Source organism: Hypanus sabinus, chromosome 26 (genome assembly GCF_030144855.1).
Source record: "Hypanus sabinus isolate sHypSab1 chromosome 26, sHypSab1.hap1, whole genome shotgun sequence".
NCBI lineage: Eukaryota > Metazoa > Chordata > Chondrichthyes > Myliobatiformes > Dasyatidae > Hypanus > Hypanus sabinus.
In genome coordinates, this window is record NC_082731.1 from 7,157,027 (window position 1) to 7,178,934 (window position 21,908).

At 43.7% G+C, this 21,908-nt stretch overlaps 1 protein-coding gene across 5 annotated transcripts in view; it reads left to right on the top strand.

Moving 5' to 3' along the window:
- The window catches only part of LOC132381815 (kinesin light chain 1-like), a 133,044-nt gene extending 111,620 nt beyond the window's left edge, over positions 1–21,424 (top strand). For 3 of the 5 annotated variants that reach the window (XM_059951422.1, XM_059951423.1, XM_059951421.1), the window contains 4 exons: positions 537–671; positions 6,775–6,905; positions 13,914–13,980; positions 18,359–21,424. In XM_059951422.1, coding sequence (XP_059807405.1) covers positions 537–671; positions 6,775–6,905; positions 13,914–13,980; positions 18,359–18,448 — 423 coding nt within the window. In that variant the 3' untranslated portion in view covers positions 18,449–21,424. Of the gene's footprint in view, positions 1–536; positions 672–6,204; positions 6,906–13,913; positions 13,981–18,358 lie in introns of those variants that run through there. The other 2 variants (XM_059951424.1, XR_009508124.1) reach the window with 2 other exon arrangements.
- The last annotated feature ends 484 nt before the right edge of the window (positions 21,425–21,908 follow it).

Here is a 21,908-nt window from a genome sequence, read left to right on the forward strand (position 1 = left end):
CACAACTCTCTCCTCCCATGCACAAGCAGCAGGAAGGCAACAACCCCCTCCCCCACCAGCAAAAAAAGTATCGGCACCCCCTCCGAGCTCTCAGCGTGCAGCCAAGACACAGACTTGCAGTACTCCAAAGACTACTCATTCACCCAGTGTTCGACAAACCACAGACTCTCTCTCTCTCTCTCTCTCTCTCTCTCTCTCTCTCTCTCTCTCTCTCTCTCTCTCTCTCTCTCTCCCCCTAATACAGGGAAAAGAGGTGAGGCAGACAAAGCATTTCACTGTTTGTTTCAATGTTAAAGTGACAAATAAAGCTAATCTTTATCCTAAAACCCACATGTCACTGGGATGTGGATGGATAGCAGAGAACAAGGAAGAAGTAAAGAAAGCTTGCAAACTCCACACAGTCAGCACCAAAGATCATTGAAACTGTGATGCAGTAGCTCCAGCATATGCACCACTGCGACACTCTGAACAGCCACTGTGACACTTGTTCTGGGGCTTGGCTGTTGTTCACTTACTCTGTATTCATTTCTCTGTAGGCAGCTGACACCCTCCTCGACATAGCCCCCTGTAATCAACCCTACACTTGCATCTACCTGGATGCTGGTGCAGTTATCTTTGCGAACGGTCCAGATGGTTATGAGGAAGTGAGTATGGGAGTTGAGTGGAGCGGGGTAAGTACACCATCCATTCAATCAGTACACCAAAATGCCGGATAGTGCAATGAATAAACAGACCTGGTGACCCAATGCTTATGGCCATAAACTCAAGACATCCCATTGGAATGGACATGAGGAATTTCTTTAGCCAGAGGGTGGTGAATCTGTGGAGGCCAAGTCATTGGGTATATTTAAAGTGGAGGGTGAGAGGTTATTGACTACTAAAGACATCAAAGGTTACAGGCAGAAAGCAGGTGCATGAGGTTGAGAGGGGGAATAAATCATCTATGTTGAACGATGGGCCCAATAGCCTAACTCTGCTCCTTTGTCTTATGGGTTATGGAGAGGAGTTGGGGTGCAAGTAGGGAACGGTGGAAATATGACAGTTTGTTATAGAGTCATACAGTGCAGCTTGTCCATGCTGACCAAAGTTAGTCAAGTTAGTCCCATATTCTAAACCTTTCTTATCCACGCACCTGTCCACATGTCTGGCCCACTTGCTCATGCTGACCAATCTGCCAAGTTAGTCCTATATTCTGGTAAAATCATCATTTTGACTATAAGGATGCAGCCAGCAAGTGAAAATGTAACTGGGTTCCATCTGCTAAATAAATTCTTCATAGAATCTACCAAGGGAACAAAATTAGCTTTATAAAGATCCTTATATTTTTCAGTGATTATAATGCCTAGATATCTAAAGGAATCCATAACTTTTAAAGGAGTATTATCATATATAGAAACAGTTCACTTTTATTAAAATTAATTTTATATCCTGAAAAATCTCCAAATTCATTAAATAATGTTAGCAAAGCAGGGATAGATTCCTCAGGATTAGATATATAAACCAGTAAATCTTATGAATGGCCTCATTCACAAGAATCCCATGAGTATCTTTAGCTTCACGAAGAGCAATAGCAAGGGGTTCTAATATTGTTAAATAACAAAGGACTTAATGGACAACCCTGTCTTGTTCCCCGTGAAAGCTGAAGAAAAGGAGATCCACAATTATTAGTAATAACAGTAGCAATAGGAGTTTTATATTTCATTCTAATCCAATTATTAAAATTAACACCAAAACCAAATTTCTCTAAGACTTTAAATAAATATTTCCATTCGACTCGATCAAATGCCTTTTCAGTATCCAAAGAGACAATGCATTGTGGAGTTTTAAAAGAAGACGAATATATAATATTAAATAATCTCTGAACATTTGAAAAGGAATAACGACCCTTTATAAATCCTGTTTGATCTTTAAAAATAATTTTACCCAAAATATTTTCCAACCGATTGGCCATTATCTTTGACAGGATCTTAGCATTAACATTCAATAATGAAATAGGTCTATATGAGGCATAATCAGTAGGATCTTTATCCTTTTTAAGAATTAAAGAAATAGAAGCCTCATTAAAAAGTAGAGGATAAATCACCTTTCACAAGAGTCCTTAAACATTTCCAACATATATGGAGGAAGCAATTTTCCAAATTTTTTACAGAATTCTAGTCCTATATTCTAAGCCTTTCTCTGTCCATGTAACCATTCACCCATCCAAAAGTCAATGACTATTTTTAGTTCTGCATGATGGATGCAGAACAGGTGAGCAGTTCAGTTGTGCAGGATACAATAATGCTATCTTTGAGAAGATAAGGAAAGCAAAAAGAGTAGTGATGGCACAGTAGCAGTTTGCTTAACACAATAGCCAGCTGTAAGATCGCAGTTCAATTCTTGCCTCTGTTTATGAGCAGTTTGTACATTGTGACCATGTGTGTTTCCTCCATGTGCTCCGATTTCTTCCCGCTTTCCAAAGACATGTAGGTTCGATTTAATGAGTTGTCGACATGCTACGGTGGCATCAGAAGCATGGCAATTCTTGCATGGCTACCCAGCTATATCCTCACTAATTTGATTTGACACAAATGGTACATTTCACTGTAGGGTCCAATGTATATGTGCCAAGTAAAGCTTATCTAGATTAAGTTACAAGGTAAATCAAAATCATTGCAGAAGCCTTGATGAAATTTCTGTCCAGGGAGGAACTTGAGAAACCAACAGGTTTATCTGCCCCCATAGTTGGTATGTTAGAGGTCCCACATGTGGGAGTAAGTTTGATTTGGAATAAAACATTAACTTTAAAGATAGGAATTATATATTGCCCACAAAACCAAGCTCTTTGCAGAAGCCTCAGCCAAGGGAGGGAAGTGGAGACTGGAAAGCAGAATGTGATTTGAGTTCAGAGGTACATAGATGCTATGAGTGTGGGCAGTGAGAGAAGCTCTAGAATGGAAACAGCACAGGTGAAACAATGGAAATCTTCCTGCATGTGAGAGAGTGGAAATAGGGAGCTTAAGTTGTTTCTTGTGCATGCTCCTCCGTGTTCCCACTGATCTCACTACAGTGCAGATTTACTGCCCATTCATATTGTCTCCAGAACTGCGGGAGCACTAAAGAATCAATCACTTTGCATCTGGAGTCACAGAGGACCCACTGGATAAAATTTGTGGGTCTCCTTCCCTGGGAAATATTAGTGAACCCAGTGTGTTTTTATGATTGGGCAGCAGCGTAGCGTAGTGGTTAACACAATCGCTTTACGAGCCAGCAATCACTAATCCCGCCACGGTTCTGTAAGGAGTTTGTATGTCCTCCTCTTGACTCTGTCAACTTTCTCTGGGTGCTCAAGTTCCATCCCACGTTCAAAGACGTACCATTAGGATTAGTTAGTTGTGGACATGCTATGTTGGTACTGGAAGGATAGTGACTTTGTGACTACCAGCCTAATTTTCATTGATTTGCTGCAAACAACGCACTTCACTGTATGTTTCGAGGTACGTGTGACAAGTTAAGTTGCTGCTTAATCGTTACCTGACTTTAGTAGTTTTGTACTAACCATATCCTCACACTAAACTTTTGATTAATTTAATCCCTTAATTTAAATACCTTTAACAGCCAAGATGGGATTTAAATTCCTATCTCTTTATTATTCTGGACTCTGACTGCTGGTCCATAACTAAATAACTATGCAAACATTTATCTGGCAGGAAAGCCAAATAAGAAGAAAGTTAGAAGGCAAGTTACTGTCCAGAGGGAAGATCAGGACTGAGAGAAAAATGAATAATTAGAGAAAGCACCTTTTTGTTTATGAACACACTCAGTGAGAGGAGTAGAATATAAAGCAAGAATATAATATTGAAGCTTTATAAGGCATTGGTCAGACTGCACTTGGAAAATGGTGAGCAGTTTTGGGTCCCTTAAAGCATGTGCTGGCTTTAGAGAGGATCCAGAGGAGGTTCACAAGAATAATCCCAGGAATGAAAGGGTTAATGTATGAGGAGTGTTTGATGGCTTTGGAGTTTGAAAGAATAAATGTCTCACATTGAAACTTATGGAATATTGAAAGACCTAGATAGGTAGAAGTGGAGAGGTTATTTCCTGTAGTGGAGGAATCTCAGACCAGAGCGTACAGGCTTGTCTCTTTGGAACAGAATTGACGAGAAATTTCTTCAGCCAAACAGCTGTGGACGCCAAGTCATTGAGTGTATTTGATATTTGGATGTTGATAGGTTCTTGATAAGTCATTGTGTGAAAGGTTGCGGGGAGAAGTCAGGAGAATGGGGAGAGAATAATAAATCAGCCATGATAAAATGATGGACAGACTCAATGGGCCGAATGGCCTATTTCTGCTCCTATGTCTTATTGTCTAACAACGTGTTGTTTAGCTTTCTTTTAAAAATGAGAGTTACCTGCTACAATGAGTTTGCAAGGGAAGAAGCAGGTCATTTTTGTAGTTCCCCATAGGTGAAAATTCCCTATGCCTCCAAAAAGTTTAAAACTCATGAAGGCAATGTTCACTTTGGGCATTGCTGATAAACAAATGGTCCGCAGTTACAGATCAGTAGCTTGCAGGCAGTGCAAGCAGGTGTGAGGCTGCTCCACAGACAATCTCCATTAGAATTCAATATTTTTCACCCCTGATGGGGTAGCTTACCAGTTTCTGTGGGCATGACCCCATGATACAAAACTGTATATAGATGACAACAATGGGTCTAACACCACATATTGACCTTACTCCTGTTTCACCCCTAAACGTTAAACCATTCAGGTGTTCGAGAGGCTGTGCCTCAGCATCCAATAGTTGGACACCCCAGTCTGTGCTCCCTCCCCACAGGGGTTCTGCTTCAACCCTCAACTTGTCCTGCTTCCTGCATGCCAGAATGTGTCAGTCTAGCTTCTAGACATCTCCTTCCACTGGAAGACCATCAGGTTTCTTAATTGCTCTTGTCAGATGTACACAAGGTGATAAGAGGCATAGATAAAGTGGACAGTTTCCCCAGGGTGGAAATGGCTAATACAAGGTGGTATAAATTTAAGGTGACTGGAGGAAAGTACAGTGGGATGTCAGAGGTAAAATGTTTACACAGGGAGTGGTGGGTGTGTGGAATGTGCTAGCGGAGTGGTGGCAGAGACTGTTAGGTAGGCACACAGGTGTAACGAAAATGAATGTCTATGTCAGAGGGACGGATTGATTGGAACAGGTGAAGAGGTTGGTACAACATCGTGGGACGAAAGGCCTGGCCTGTGTCTGTCCAGTTCTGGTCGCCTCAGTATAGGAAGGATGTGGAAGCACTGGAAAGGGTACAGAGGAGATTTACCAGGATGCTGCCTGGTTTAGAGAGTATGGATTATGATCAGAGATTAAGGGAGCTAGGGCTTTACTCTTTGGAGAGGAGGAGGATGAGAGGAGACATGATGGAGGTGTACAAGATATTAAGAGGAATAGACAGAGTGGACAGCCAGCGCCTCTTCCCCTGGACACCACTGCTCAGTACAAGAGGACATGGCTTTAAGGTAAGGGGAGGGAAGTTCAAGGGGGATATTAGAGGAAGGTTTTTCACTCAGAGGGTGGTGGTTGTGTGGAATGCAGTGCCTGAGTTAGTGGTGGAGGCAGATACACTAGTGAAGTTTAAGAGACTACTAGACAGGTATATGGAGGAATTTAAGGTGGGGGGTTATATAGGAGGCAGGGTTTGAGGGTCGGCACAACATTGTGGGCCGAAGGGCCTGTAATGTGCTATACTATTCTATGTTCTATGTGCCATAATGCTCTACATTGCTAATTCAGGGCTAAAAGATCAATCATATTGATTAGCACACCACATTGATATAGAGGACTGAAATGCAAAACAGTTTTACTCTGATCAGGTGTTGTATGAGACTGTTTGATAGGAAAAGGAAGAGGGATTGTCACTGTGCACCTAAACTATTCTACGTACCATGAAGTGTCTAATATAATGGGTTAGAGGAGCTATACTGAGGTCCAGTAGCTGCAGGAAGGCCAGAGGCTGAATACAGTCAAATATCCCTGGGAGACTTCAGCTAACTGATTGCCCAACTTTGTCTCACTTACTATATTCTTGTACGTCAGAGTGATAGAATATTAACAAAGACTCTATATTTAACATGAACTCTGCTAGACTGACCACAAAGTGGCCACTGTTAATCTAATGTTCTAGTTTTTCTTCGGCTGCATTAACCCATCTCTTCTCTTTTTTTCAGTCTCTTCGTTGCAGAAACCATCCTGATACTAACACCACACCATCAAATGAAGGCTATGTAGCATGTTTCTTTTTTCATTCTCTGCTCGTGACTAATAATCTCTTGTTGTGATGTGATATGGTGGGGAAAGGTTGGATGTCAAACTTTGTGCCTCTTATGTTTGGATATTGATGTGAGTCCTTCTGCCAGTGACTGAGCGAGGATAAAGCATACCTAAAAACTACACTGGGTCAGTGTAGCCACTTCCCTCTGACTCAGGATATAAGGACATTTCTTTGAGGAATCATGTAGCAAGCAGCTTATTAACCCTCAGTCATATGCATCAGGTTTCAACTGTTTTGACTTCTAATTTATTAACCAAATAAGCTTATACACCTAGTGAATATGACTTAAAGACAGACGCTATTAACACGTTTACAGCCTAAGTGCAGCCTTTCCTTGAAGGTTTTGTATACTTTCAGCAATGAAATACTTTGTTTTAGTTAACCTGTTTTTGCTTGAGACTGTGTTGCTTAACACATTGCAAATCCCAGCTCTTTTAAAACTGTACAGTCTTCTCCTCTATTGCAGGACACTCTTGGCAGTTTGAAACGCAGTGGCTCCTTTACCAAACTACGTGACTCCATCCGGAGAAGCAGTGAGAAACTTGTCCGAAAACTAAAAGGTGTCACGGCACAAGACGCACGGCCAAAAATGCTCGGGTACAGGCTCGCTAGTGCTGGGTGACTCTCTCTCACCTGCAACCCATAGACTCTGAACCCCACATGCTAAATCCCCCTTCCTTCCCATTCACTTCCAAGCCAAAGGACCTCTTGTGTCTCTGCTCCATCACCGCTGGCTAAATGGTCTTTTACATCCCACAATTGCTAATCATTCCTTCAGCTTTCTGGGTGATAAACCCCTTAAATTCACTTCTGGTGGGAGCTAGATCTTTGCACATCCACACAATATTTTAGTTTAGTGTTGCCCTTGTGAGGGAGTTTGGGACATTTGTTACCTTAAAGGCACCACTTAAATTGAAGAAGAACATGCAAAATGCTGGATGAGCTCAATGGGTCAGGCAGCACTGGTGGAGGGATATGGACAGTCGATTCTTCAGGTTAGAAACCCCTCATTTGGACTGGAAAGATCAAGGGGTGAAACAAGATTTGACGTGTGATGGTTGGGTCCAAGTGAGGGAGAGGTGATAGTCAGATGGAGGTGAGGAGAATGGAAATGGTGAGAAGTTGAAATGAGTGTTGGAAGTGACAGAGGTCTGAAGATGATGGAATCTGATAAGAGAGCAAGGTGGAGCCAACAATAAAGGAAGGGAGGTGGGGAGGAAAACCAGTGGGAACAGTGTGCCGTGATGAGCAAATAGAGAGGTGAGAGAGGGCAATGGGGATCAGGAAGAGAGATAAAGGGGAAAAAGGATGGAGTGGGGCCGTTACCAGAACTTTGAGGATTTGATGTTCAGATGGGCTAAGATGGGAATACAGATGATTGGGAAAGTTTTAAGGAACAGCAGATCTTAACTAAAAAAGCAATACGGAGAGAAAAAATCAGGTATGAGCTCAGTCTAGCCAGGAATATAAAAGGGGATAGCAAAAGCTTTTTTAGCTATGTGAAGAGAAAGAAGATGGTTAAGAACAATGTTGGCCCCTTGAAGAATGAATTGGGAGAAATTGTTATGGGAAACAGGGAAATGGCAACAGAATTTAATGCGTACTTTAGATCTGTCTTCACCAGGGAGGACACAAGCAATCTCCCAGATGTATGGATGGGCCAGGGTCATAAGATATCAGAGGAATTGAGACAGATTGACATTAGGAAAGAAACTGTGATGAGTAGACTGGTAGGACTGAAGGCTAATAAATCCCCGGGTCCAGATGGTCTGCATCCGAGGGTTCTAAAAGAGGTGGCTCAGGAAATTGTGGATGCATTGGTAATCATTTTCCAATGTTCCTTAGATTCAGGATCAGTTCCTGAAGATTGGAGAGTGGCTAATGTTATCCCACCTTTCAAGAAGGGAGGGAAGGAGAAAACGGAGAACTATCGCCCTGTTAGCCTAACGTCAGTCGTGGGGAAGATGCTTGAGTCCATTATTAAGGACGAAATAGTGGCACATCGTGATGGCAGAAATAGGATTAGGCCGAGCCAGCATGGATTTACCAAGGGCAAATCATGCTTGACTAATCTGTTGGAGTTTTTTGAGGGTGTAACAAGGATGTTAGACGAGGGTAAGCCAGTGGATGTTGTGTACCTAGATTTTCAGAAGGCATTCGATAAGGTGCCACATAGGAGATTGGTGAGTAAAATCAGAGCTCATGGCATTGGGGGCAGGGTTTCAACATGGATAGAAAACTGGTTGGCAGATAGAAAGCAAAGGGTAGCAGTGAATGGGTGTTTCTCGGACTGGCTGGAGGTGACTAGTGGGGTACCACAGGGCTCTGTATTGGGACCACAGCTCTTTACGATTTATGTCAACGATTTAGATGAGGGCATTGAAAACTATATCAGCAAGTTTGCTGACGATACTAAACTGGGTGGCAGTGTGACATGCGAAGAGGACGTTAGGAGAATACAGGGAAACTTGGATAGGCTGGGTGAGTGGGCAGATACTTGGCAGATGTCATTCAATGTGAATAAATGTGAAGTTATCCACTTTGGAAGCAGGAACAAGAGGGCAGAGTATTGTCTGAACGGTGTAGAGTTAGGTAAGGGAGAAATGCAAAGAGACCTAGGAGTCCTAGTTCACCAGTCAATGAAGGTGAATGAGCAAGTACGACAGGCAGTGAAGAGGGCAAATGGAATGTTGGCCTTTATTACAAGGGGAATTGAGTACAAGAGCAAGGATGTCCTTTTGCATTTGTACAGAGCCCTGGTGAGACCACACCTGGAATATTGTATACAGTTTTGGTCTCCAGGTTTAAGGAAGGACATTCCGGCAATTGAGGAAGTGCAGCGTAGATTCACTAGGTTGATTCCTGGGATGGCAGGGCTGTCATATGCAGAGAGATTGGAGAGATTGGGCTTGTACACACTGGAATTGAGGAGATTGCGAGGGGATCTGATTGAAACGTTTAAGATAATTAAAGGATTTGATAGGATTGAGGCAGGAAATATGTTCCAGATGTTGGGAGAGTCCAGTACCAGAGGGCATGGATTGAGAATAAGAGGTCCGTTATTTAAAACAGAGTTGAGGAAGAGCTTCTTCTCCCAGAGAGTTGTGGAGGTGTGGAATGCACTGCCTCGGAAGACGGTGGAGGCCAATTCTCTGGATGCTTTCAAGAAGGAGCTGGATAGATATCTGATGGATAGGGGAATCAAGGGATATGGGGACAAGGCAGGGACTGGGTATTGATAGTGAATGATCAGCCATGATCTCAGAATGGCGGTGCAGACTCGAGGGGCCGAATGGTCTACTTTTGCACCTATTGTCTATTGTCTATCACCAGGTTGGAGAGTGCTTGAGTGGAATATTAGATTCTGGTTAGCCTTGACCTGGCAATGGAGGAGGCTGCGGGGTGACATGTCATATCTCCATTACAAAATTCAAATTGTTGTCGCCCCATCTGACCACTCGTTTTTCTAGTCTCTCTCAGAGTTTATCATAATCTCGCCACGTAAGAACACAAAGTGGAAGCAGAAGTCGGTCATCTGACCCCCTCAGCCACACTGCCCAACCTTGATGTGCCCTGTGCCACAACTCCCCATCTTCGCTGAAAGTAAAACCTGATCCCTCATGTAGATTTAAATCTGGTTATTCTCTCTACCAACCAATGATAGCAATCGTGACCCTTTCAGAACATCCCAGAATCACTACTTCACACTGCGTATTATTGATAATCAACTAGCGTAGAACAAGCACTCTTTCAAGATTGTTTACTGTCACAGAGTCATTGAAAAGTTCAGCACAGATACAGGCCCGTCTACTCTGTTCCAGACCATTTAAACTGCCTACTCCCGGTGACCTAATGTTTTTAATGTTATTTATATAATTGGGTTCTCTTTATCTAGTTTTAGTACTTGCATGAAGACCTGATCACATTTTAGTATGCAGAAGTAGAGAAAACTCGACGGTTCACAAGCTTTCTAGCACCACTGTAGCTGTTCTTGAATTGGGCCTTCAGGCTTTCAAACTCCTCTATCTTCTCCCAGAAGACAGAAGTGAGAAAACGATGGTCTGAAATGCTGACAATTTCTTCCCCCCCCCCCCCCCCACAGTTCCCTCAGCAGGTTATTTGTTAGCCCTTGACAATACTATTAACTTCCAGACGCTGTTCTGTCCTAATGAATCATTGTCCCAAAAGCACACCAGCAAACTGTATGTTATATCAATGGAAAGAGGAGGAGGCCCCTCAACTGTCCTAAAGTCAATTGATCTTAAACAAGAGTAAATCTGTAGATGCTGGAAGAAGGATCTTGGCCCAAGACGTCGACTGTACTTTTTCCAACAGATGCTGCCTAGCCTGCTGAGTTCTTCCAGCATTTTGTGTGTGTTGACTAATCTTAACTCTGTTTGCCCCACAACCCTTGGGAGCCATACCCATCAAGGAGGTGGGGATGATTTAAACAGTTACAGACTAGTGTCATCCAGAACTGCTGCCCCTGTGACGCTGGAAAATCTCAGTTACATATATTGTGAGTCCACTTTGGCAACTCACTCGAGGCTGAACACAGAACAGGGCTCTTTGACCCACGATGTTGTGCTGAACTAATGATGTGTCACTACACTAATCCTTCTGCCTGCACATGGTCCGTAAGCCTCCAGTCTCCACATATTCATGTGCCCTTCTGAGAGGCTCATATATCGTATCTGCCTCTCCCCCACCTCTGGCAGCACATTCCAGACACTCTATACAAGAGAAAATTTGCCCCACATGTCTCCTTTGAACTTCGTACCTCTTACTTTAATTGAATGATGTCCAGTATAGACATCTCAACAAGGCAGCTCAGCTCTATCATAACTTTATAAACCTCTATCAAGTCTCTCCTCGGCCTCTTGTGAAACAAGCCTAGTTTTCCAACCTCTCCTTATAGCACATGCCTTCTAATCCAGGCAGCATCCTGGTAAACCTTTCCTGTGCCCACTCCAGAGCCTCCAGAACCTTCTCGTAATGCATCCTCACCAAAGCCTCCATATCCTCCTATAATTCACCCTCTCCAAAGCCTCCGTATCCTCCTATAATGCACCCTCTCCAAAGCCTCCATATCCTCCTATAATGCACCCTCTGCCAAGCCTCCATATCCTCCGATAATGCACCCTCTCCAAAACCTCCATATCCACCGATAATGCGCCCGCTGCAAAACCTCCATATCCTCCTATAATTCACCCTCTGCAAAGCCTCTTCCTCCTATAATTCACCCTCTCCAAAGCCTCCATATCCTCCTATAATGCACCCTCTCCAAAACCTCCATATCTTCCTATAATGCACCCTCTCCAAAGCCTCCATATCCTCCTATAATACACCCTTTCCAAAGCCTCCATATCCTCCTATAATGCACTCCAAAACCTCCATATCCTCCTATAATGCACCCTCTCCAAAACCGCCATATCCTCCTATAATGCACTCCAAAACCTCCATATCCTCCTATAATGCACCCTCTCCAAAACCTCCATATCCTCCTATAATACACCCTTTCCAAAGCCTCCATATCCTCCTATAATGCACCCTCTCCAAAACCTCCATATCCTCCTATAATACACCCTTTCCAAAGCCTCCATATCCTCCTATAATGCACCCTCTCCAAAGCCTCCATATCCTCCTATAATGCACCCTCTCCAAAACCGCCATATCCTCCTATAATGCACTCCAAAACCTCCATATCCTCCTATAATGCACCCTCTCCAAAACCTCCATATCCTCCTATAATACACCCTTTCCAAAGCCTCCATATCCTCCTATAATGCACCCTCTCCAAAACCTCCATATCCTCCTATAATGCACCCTCTCCAAAACCTCCATATCCTCCTATAATTCACCCTCTCCAAAGCCTCTGCTTTGTCCTATAATTCACCCTCTGCAAAGCCTCCATATCCTCCTATAATGTACCCTCTCCAAAGCCTCTGCTTTGTCCTATAATGCACCCTCTGCAAAGCCTCCATATCCTCCTATAATGTACCCTCCCCAAGGCCTCCATATTCTCTTATAATGTGTGCTCTCCAAAGTTTCCACAACCATCCTATAATGTGCCCTCTCCAAAGCCTCTGCATCTTACCCTCTGCATCCTCCCTACAATTTGCCCTCTCCAAAGCCTCCACAGATACCTAAGTCTTCCTTAGTGACTTGCAGGAGGATTGGACGATAGCAAGTGTTGTTCCGCTGTTTAAGATCGGTGCTAAAATTAAACCAGGAAAGTGTCGGCCAGTGAGCCTGACGTCAGTAGTGAGAAAGATATTGGAGGGTATCCTCAGGGAGAATTTGGATAGACATGGACTGATTAAGGGTAGTCAGCATGGCTTTGTGCATGGTAGGTGGAGTCTAACCAATCTTATAGAGTTTTTCGAGGAAGTTACCAGGAAAGTTGATGAAGTCAGTAGATGTTGTCCACATGGACTTTAGCAAGGCATTTGACAAGGTCCCACATCAGTGGTCGAGTCGCTAGGCATTCAAGATGAGATAGTAAATTGGATGAGACAATGGCTTCATGGGAGAAGCCAGAGAGTGGTAGCAGATGGTTTCTTTTCTGACTGGAGGCCTGTGACCAGTGGAGTACCGCAGCAATTGTCATTTGTCATCTATATCAATGATCTGGATGATGATGTGATTAACTGGATCAGCAAATTTGCAGGTGACGCCAAGATTGGAGTTGTAGTGGACAGCGAGGAAGACTACCATGACTTGCAGAGATCTGGACCAGCTGGAAAATGGGCAGATGGAATTCAATGCAAAAAGAGTGAGGTTTTGCATTTCAGTAGGATCAACCAGTGTAGGTCTTACACAGCGAATGGTGGGGCTCTGAGGAGTGCAGAGGAATACAGGTCCATAATTCACAGGTTGTTAGAATCATAAAGAAAGCTTTTATCACATTGGCCTTCATAAATCAAAACAGGAGATGGGATGTTATGTTGAAGATGTACAAGACATTGGTGAAGGCTTATTTGGAGTATTGTGTGTAGTTTTGGTCACCTCCCTACAAGAAAGATGTAAATAAGGTTGAAAGAGTGTGGATCAAATTTAAAGGGTACTCCCAGGTCTGGAGAACCTGACTTATGTGGAAAGATTGAATAGGTTAGGACTTTATTCCTTGGAATGTAGAAGAATGAGAGGAGATTTGTTAGAGGTGTACACTATTTTCAGGAATGCAAACAGGCTTTCCCACTGAGATTGGGTGGGACTACAACTAGATGTCATTGGTTAAGGGTGAAAGGTGAAAAATTTAAGGGGAACAGGGGGAGACTTCTTCACTCAGAGAGTCATGAGAGTGTGGAACGAGCTACCAATGTAAGTGGTGCATGCAAGCTTGACTTCAATGTTTAAGGGAAGTCTGGATAGGTACGTGGATGGGATGGATGGATATGGAGGGCTGTGGTCCTCGTGCAGATCAATGGGAGTAAACAGTTTAAATGTCCCGGGATGGGACTGTTTATGTGCAGTACCTTTCTGACTCCATGGCTCTAACCTTCCTATATAGACACTTTCCAAAACCTCCATCATGGGATGACCGGCATTGAATGTACAACGGAGCATGATAAAGACAAAATCCTGTCGTTCTTTCTCTTGCAGGATGAAGCGAGCAAACTCTCTGAATGTTCTGAATGTGGGCAGCAGGATTTCTGGAGACACTTTTCAGGTAGCCTGTTTCTCTCTGTCAGAAAACAGAACGCTGGAAAAAATTCAGAGGGTCAAGCAGCTTCTGTGGAAGCAGAAGACACAAATCCACGTTTCACATTGAGACCCTGCATCAGGATCGGGCGGGGGGAGAGAAAGGTGGATGATGGACGTCAGTATGCCGGAATAGGGATGGGATAGAGACAGCATGATGATGGGTGGAAGCAGGTGGAGGTGGGTGATGGGCAGATGGAATGAGATTAGAAACGTAGATAGGACAGAGGCTCATTCCCCATCTACTTTCACCTGTCACCTACCAGCCGCAATCACACCCCACACTGATGTCAGTTTTTCCTCTTCCTTCTTGATCCTGATGCAGGTCTCAACCAGGAATAATGTTATGTCCTTTCCCTCCACAGATGCTGACTAATCTGCTCTCTTGTAGGGTTTTTATTTGTTCCCGATTCCATCATCTGCTGCCTCACCCGCTAGATCTCGTACCACTAAAGTCCTGCTGCCCAGAAAATTACACACAAGGGCAGTGGAAGTCGGCCTTGAGGGGCTTGACTGCAGACTATGGCATTGAGATTCAGGAGATAGTGTGCCTCAAACAGTGTGCTGAAAGTTATCTCCTCACTCTCTTGACCCCAGTGTGTATTGGCTGAAGTTAAAGGGGGTGAAGGGTTTGGGATGTGTACATGGTCAGTCATCAGCCAGTGAAGAGAGAGGGAGTATCAGTGAGGGGTGAGGAGACGCGGGATAGAGAATCAGGCCAAGGAAGTATTGCTTCACTATTTAAGTTAAACAGGATCTACCAGGCTGCTTGCCACCACCAGATTCCCTTCTATCATGTGCAGTACACAAAGCACTGGAGCAGCTCAGCAGGTCAGGCATCCCCTTGTGGAGGGAAGTGGGCACTCAATGTTTCAGGTCCAGGGTCCCGACCCGAAGCATTGACTGTCCATTCCCTCCACAGATGCTGCCTGGCCCATTGAGTTCCTCTAGTGCTTTGTGTGTTGCTGCAGATCACAGTATGTGCTGTCTCCTATGCCCCTTTTCTCTCTTGTGTCATAACATCAGGTTTTTGATGTAACAGAGTATTAGCAATAACTTATCCAATTAACCTGCACCAAGAACTTGGCCAGGAGTACAGGATATTTACCCGACGAGTCAAATGCCAAAGATTTCTGGATGGTTAGAAAGTGAATTATTGGGTTTTTACTGTAACACATTGAATGAGATGGGGGGAGAAGCTTTTTTTTAAGTAGCTCTGTGAGGGGTTCATCTAGAACCTGTTTCCTCATAAAATTTCTACTGTCCACTGTTGCCTTACAGAAGTGCTCCTTTGTCAGAGGTGCTTAGAGCCCAGATAGGCACCTTATAATTGCAATACCCCCTTTTAAACTTTAGAAATGTTGAATACATCTTGCCTACCCACCTGTCCGAAGTGAAAACCAGTGCAAATGAAGTGATTTAGTCATACACTGGCAGCTGCCGTGCTGGGCAAAGAAGCCTTGTACTTGTGCTGCCCAGAGTCAGAGAGGGTCAGTCCTATCGTTTATCACTCGCAGGGCACCAGCTGATGCCAGTCTGTTGTTCACCCTTTCTCAGCGCTGCAATAAAAGCCCCTCCCTTCCCCTCCCCCCACTCCCAATTCAATCTGTTGCAGTAAAAATCTGTTAATTCACTTCCCAGCCATTTGGAAGTCTCTATAATTCGACACCTGACTTGTTCAGGTAACACGTCCTACACTCCCCTGAAGTCCTTGGTCCAGGTTCATTGGATAATTTATTCTAATACTGTGTTTCATCTTTAAAAAAAATATTAAAAGTATGTCATGTGATTATACCATCTAATCTTCCAGAAAACCAGCCATTCTGGAACCACTGGAGTCATGTTTGTGTTATAGGAGTTCTCCTGAAGATATGGTCCAGTCAGAGAGGCACTTAGCAGTGAGGCTAATTATCACAGCTGCTGCTTTTCAGAAAAATTTCTGAGGGAAATTGTTCTACAGCAGTGTTTCCCAAACTTTTTTAGCCCAACACCCCCCCCCACCGAGGCACTTTCATACTTGCCACTGCCCCTCTAAGGCACAATATACTTCCTGGTGCCCCCATTGTGTAAAGACTTATCTACCATAAGCTAACATGAGAAAAATGGTTCTGCTTTAAATTTGTATTTGTCTTTAAAGCTAGTAACTGTGTGCTACACAGCAGCTTCAATATGAATGTGATCCTTGAGCTTGATGGTTTTTAGCAGAAGTTGTAATATCTGGTTCAAGTTGTGACAGCGAAAGCCTTAAGTCCTCACATGTAACAATGTCCAAGCGGTTTGTGTTTTTTGTGATCATGTGGTTCACTGCACTGAAGCCTCTTTCAACAAGATAGGAGGTTGGAAATGAAGAGTAGTTTGGCTCTTTTCCAAAGACCAGGAGACGTTGTATGGCAGTGTAGCCACATACCACAAAAGCCAACATTTTTAAAAAAGCACTTCTGTTTCATCAGTCTGAATTTAGCTCTCTTCCTGTTCTTCCACCTTGCAGAGAAATGGGTTAATTACCCAGTCTGGAATTTCCAGATCGTTCAAATCCTTGAATTGATTCTGAAAATCCTTCTTCAGTAACTGCAGGAGTAAGCAGTACTCTTGCAAATCACCATCTGTGAAAGGGGGTGTCTTACTTTCCATGCAGGGAAACCAAAGAAGAGAACACTCTTCTTCCAATGTTTTCCCAATTTTCCAATAAAAGTGGACACTGCACCTTTTGCCTGGATTAAATTGAAATTGTCACCCTGAAGTTTCATATTTAGAATGTTCATTTTGTCATGCAGATCAACTAGGTATACCACATTTAATGGATGAGCTTTAATTTTGTTGATAAGCAGATATTGCAAGAGTAATGCTTGAAAAAAGGTCACTGGCTGAGGTTTTTGGCTGCGAGATGTTGACAATGAATTACACAATGGACTTGGAATTCCCTTTTTCATATGTGCCTGTAGACCAGCATGGTGACCTGTCATATATGGTGCTCCATCTGTTGCACAAGAAGTCAAGTTCCTAAGCGCAATACTCTTATCCTCAATATATGTTTTGAGCTCATTGTAGATTGCTTCTCCGTTGATATTTTTTACAAAAAAGAATCTCTTCATGAACTTTTACATTTTTGATGAACTGTTCATATGCCATTAGCAATGCCTTGTTGTCCTGGACAGTTGTATCCCAAATTCAGTTTTTTTTTGTGTAGCTCTGTGCATAGTTGATACTCAGTGTCTTCACTCATTTTGTCAATACAACGAGCTACAAAGGTATTACTCAGAGAAATTGATTTTAAAATACTGCTATCAATTTTGAGCACAGTGGTGAGCACTTCTGATACAGCAGGCATTACTAATCCATCACCAATTATGTGAGATTTCCCACACTTTGTTATCATTTGGAAATGTTGTAAGAAGCAATGAGACCACTATCAAAGTTATTTTTAACTTTCTTGACAGATGATGAGCATGCAACGCTTTTCAAATGCTTCCTTCATCTTCTGGAGCTGAGTAATACCATAAGTAGCCTTTTCAGGGTGTCTTTTATGGAAGTGTTCCTGCAATCTTGATGGTTTCATGGCTTCATTAGATAGTACAGTGTTACAAATAAGACACATGGGGCATTGCTGATCTGATGGGAACGGAGTAAAACCATACTCCAGTTTCTGTTTCTCAGCAGGTTTAGAATTCAAGGCTTCATTGTCTTCAGACTTGTAGAGATTGTGCCATAAGTATTTATCTATCATTAATGAGACTAAATTAAAATTTAAAAATTAACATAAACTGAATTTCTATTGGATGTTGATGATCATAGTGAGTTGACCCGCTCGGTCAGGTCTTGGGCCTCAAGTTAGGGTGCCACTGACCACTCACTCTCTCCCTCACCCCCTGCCCCAAGAATCTTGAATTTCTATTTCCCCTAATGCCCTCTTAGGACACCTAACTGCCCCCACTGGAAAACACTGTTCTACAGCCTAAAGAACTGCCCCCTTAACTCATTGTCGTGGTTGGTGTTCTTGCCTTGGTGTAGGACATAAGAAGGAATCTTCTGTAGTATTACAAGAGATTCTGCAGGTGCTGGAAATCTGTAGCAACGCACACAAAATGCTGAGGAACTCAGTCGATCAGGCAGCATCTAAGGAGAGAAATAAACATCTGATAAGTTTCAGGCCAAGACCATCAGAAATGTCAATTGCTCATTTCACCTAATAGGTGCTGCCTGACTTGTTGACTTCCTCCAGCATTTTGTGTTTTTCTTATGTGGTGTAGGGTTCTCCCTCTATCTCCCACCCCCACCCAACTATCAAAGATTACCCTCTGAGGAATTTCAGGGACGCTCATTGTTTCTCTCTTCTCCTCCTTTCCCAGCGCCCCTCCAGTAGCCTGACCGAATCCCGGACTCTGAGCAACAGCCACAGCAACCTGACTCGCCGCGGTTCTCTGACGGAATCCAGCTGAAGGACGTGGCACCTCGATGCATCACAGTTATTGGGGAGCCTACACTCATCAATCAGCACACACACACACACTCTCACACTCACACTCCCAGTCCCTGCAGGGTCTGAGATTCCAGGTATAAGGTGCAGCCAATCCTGATTCATTCTTTAAGGATATCCCAGAATGTTTGTGGTACAGCTCATTCGCGTGTCTCCACGGTATTTACAGCAGTCAAACTGACCACTTGTCTCTGGTTTACACCAAGTCAACATCCTTTTCCTTCCTCTCTCACTGTAGACCATCATGTCCACTACTGTGAGTATGAAATAGCAGGCGAGAGTTTGGGTAGGAGTTCAAATGACCATCATTGTTTAAGATGTATTTCCTCCCATCGCCCACCTTCCCTTCTCTGTACAGTTAACCTGGACCTAGTCGGCAATCAGTGTGAGCCTTTTATTGGTATTTTGCAGCACAAAGTCTAGTCATTCAATATATACACTGAGCAGTATCCTCCGCCAGCCCTCCATTCCAGCTGGACTCAACATCAATCCCACTACATATTTTGCTCCAAATCCCTAGGGCTAAATGAGAGGGAGAAATAAGATAGAGAGAATGATAGTGAGAGAACCAGAGGAAGTTCAAATTAGAGGGACTGGTGAAGAGAGAGGGAGAGAGGGCAAGGTGAACATGCCAGGGTTGTGCGTAAGGAATTTATGGTCTTTCTACTGAGTAGCTGTTAATACAGAGTACTGTCCATCGTCGAAACACTGACCTGTTCCCAGTTCCCTGGTGACCATCCACATTGCCTCTCTCTCGAGGACAATCAGATGTAGTTGGAGCTATTTATCGAGCTTCAGACAGTGCCTCACCTTGCTGTGCTCTCCTGGTCAGACACCACTGCTCGGTAACATAATGTCTAAGTGATTGACCTGAGAACCCTTGCAATCTCTGTCCAATCCAGCAAATTACATTTCTACAGGTATACACCCACTCTGCTCATCTTACTTCACCCTGACCGTGTGTCTCTCTCTTCACTAGACCCTCTAATGTGAACTCCCTCAGCTTCTCACCATCACTCTTTCTGCCTAATCATTTCTCTCTCGATTTCACCATATGCTTTAATTTTCACCCCCTTTCAACCCTTTTCACTATCTCATCATCCCTTCATCTGCCTCCTTTCTCTCTGTCTCCCACCAATTGTGCTTTCATTCTCACACTCCCCACCTCTTCCCCATTCATCACTCTCACCCTCTCCCTCCTCCCCTTCCCCAGCCTCCCTACCCCAAACCTCCTCACCTCCCCACACCCCCACTTCTCTCTCTCTATGACTATGCCAAATGAAGTGAACAGGTCTTCCCTTTACAGCATTGACCCATCAAATAATTTCCATTCGCAGATGCAGCAGCCACATGACTTCCTGCTGTCACCATATTGTATTGTTCTGTGACTGTGTAGATGCTAGCACAGGAGATTCTTTCTCCATCCGGTCTGACTTTCTCTAGACACTTTTACTTCCCTGTTGCATTTCCATTTGGCAATTCTGTTCATTGCCAGCTACCCCCTTACCATATGCATTCTATCCTTGCCCCTTTCGCATAACCCCTGTCTTTTAAAGACACTCCTTTCTCAGTGGGATGGACATAATCGTGGCAATACACACCACCTGGGTTTCTAGCTTAATAGTCCTTGTCTGCCTTGGGTATATTTGTGATCTCAATTGGAATGGTGATATCATTTAAATGTAACAATTAGTCTTCTGTTTTCTTCTATAGAGGTGAAGTGATGGAGAAAATGGAAGCAGAAACTGCTGGTAATACTTAGCAGATCAGGCAGCATGTGTGGAGTGGGAAGCGGTGCTAACAGAACTGGGAAAAGTTGGTATCAGAGCAGTTTTCAGATTCCATGGTGGAAAAACCAAAAGAGAAAGTTTGTGACAGGGTGGAGACCAGGAATATGGAGAACATTGAATCAGAAATAGAACCAGGATGAGACATTTCACCCATTTTGTCCGCTTCACCACTCAGTGTCATTGTGGCCGTTTTTTACCTCAATGCCCCTTTCTGCACCAACCCCAAATCCCTTGGTTCCTTTATCTATTGAACCCCATTTTGAATACACAGAGCACTGGCACCACAACCCTCAAGTGACATTCTGTAAATATTTCAGGTTTCTGACATCCTCAGCATTTTGCTCTCAGTGGCTTTGTTTAGTGTTTCTGGGGGCAGGGAGCTTCCCCACACGGGCAGGGCATCACTGAAAGCATTTTCCCCTGACTTCCAGGATCTCTGAGGCCTAGCTGCAGTGACCATGGGCTGAACATTGTAGGTCAAGTGAGGGGTCCCTGTCAATAGGGGTCTCTCAGTGCATGTCAACTGAGGGGTGTCATGAGGAAGACCTACCATTAAAGGTGGGGCTAGGGTTACCTCTGACACAGTTCAGGTGAGGAGGTACCGCTGAACTTTTCACTAAGAAGGTTTAGTCCATGGTTAAGTCAGTCAAGCTGATGTACTGTCAGAGCAGGGCAGAAAGCTAAATGCAGGACCTGCTGTTACCCGTGAGACTGCAGATGCTGGAATCTCAAGCACACAGCCTGCTGGAGGAATTCAGCAGGTCCAGAGGCATCTTTAGGGCAGGGAATTGCCATCATTTTCTCCTGCAGAAGATTGGGATGTTACCCACATCAGGCGCACGGAATTGTGGCACTTTGAGGAGACGGCGATGGCAAAATGAAGCACGCATCTCAGTTCAGAAAGGGAAGTTTGTACAATAAAGTTTGCAGGGGTCTGCTGGATTGGAGAGAAAATTCCATGTTCTCAATGCAAATTCATGCCAAACAACAGTTTCTACACTTGTGAAAAACAACCACCCAGCAAGCTCTGCCAGTAGCAGGTTTCTGATTAAATGTTGTTGTGTTCTGAACATTACCAAATTCTACTGAAAACTGTGTGATTTTACTGTTATTTATTGTTTGCATTTTAAATAAAACAGTATAATTGAGACATTTTCTTGGAGTTTCTGTGAGGTCCTTGGTTGAAGGTGTGAGGTGACTATGATCCATATCACACAGTAGATGAAACTGGTCAGATCAGACTGAGTAATCCTTCGTTGCCTGTCAGGCTTTAACCTGCAACTATTTTTTCCACAGAGCCTTGATACCTGTTCAAAGTAGATTAGAACTCTTGATACAGTGCTTACAGCCAGCAGCCTCACTGACGTTGATTGGATTGTTCGTTCACTATGTTTAATGTACCTTCTGTGAATGTGGGAGCTTTGGCGAGGGTGCAGAGGAGATTTACCAAGATGCTGCGTGAATTAATCTGTCTTAGGATAGCTTGAGCAAACTGGTGTTTTTGGAGTGAAGGAGGATGAGAGGTGACTTATAAGATCATGAGCTGCAGGTAGAGTGGGCCGTGAGCAACCTTTTCTCAGGGTGACAGTAGCTAATAGGAAAAGACACCTTTTTAAGGAGAGAGTATGGGGG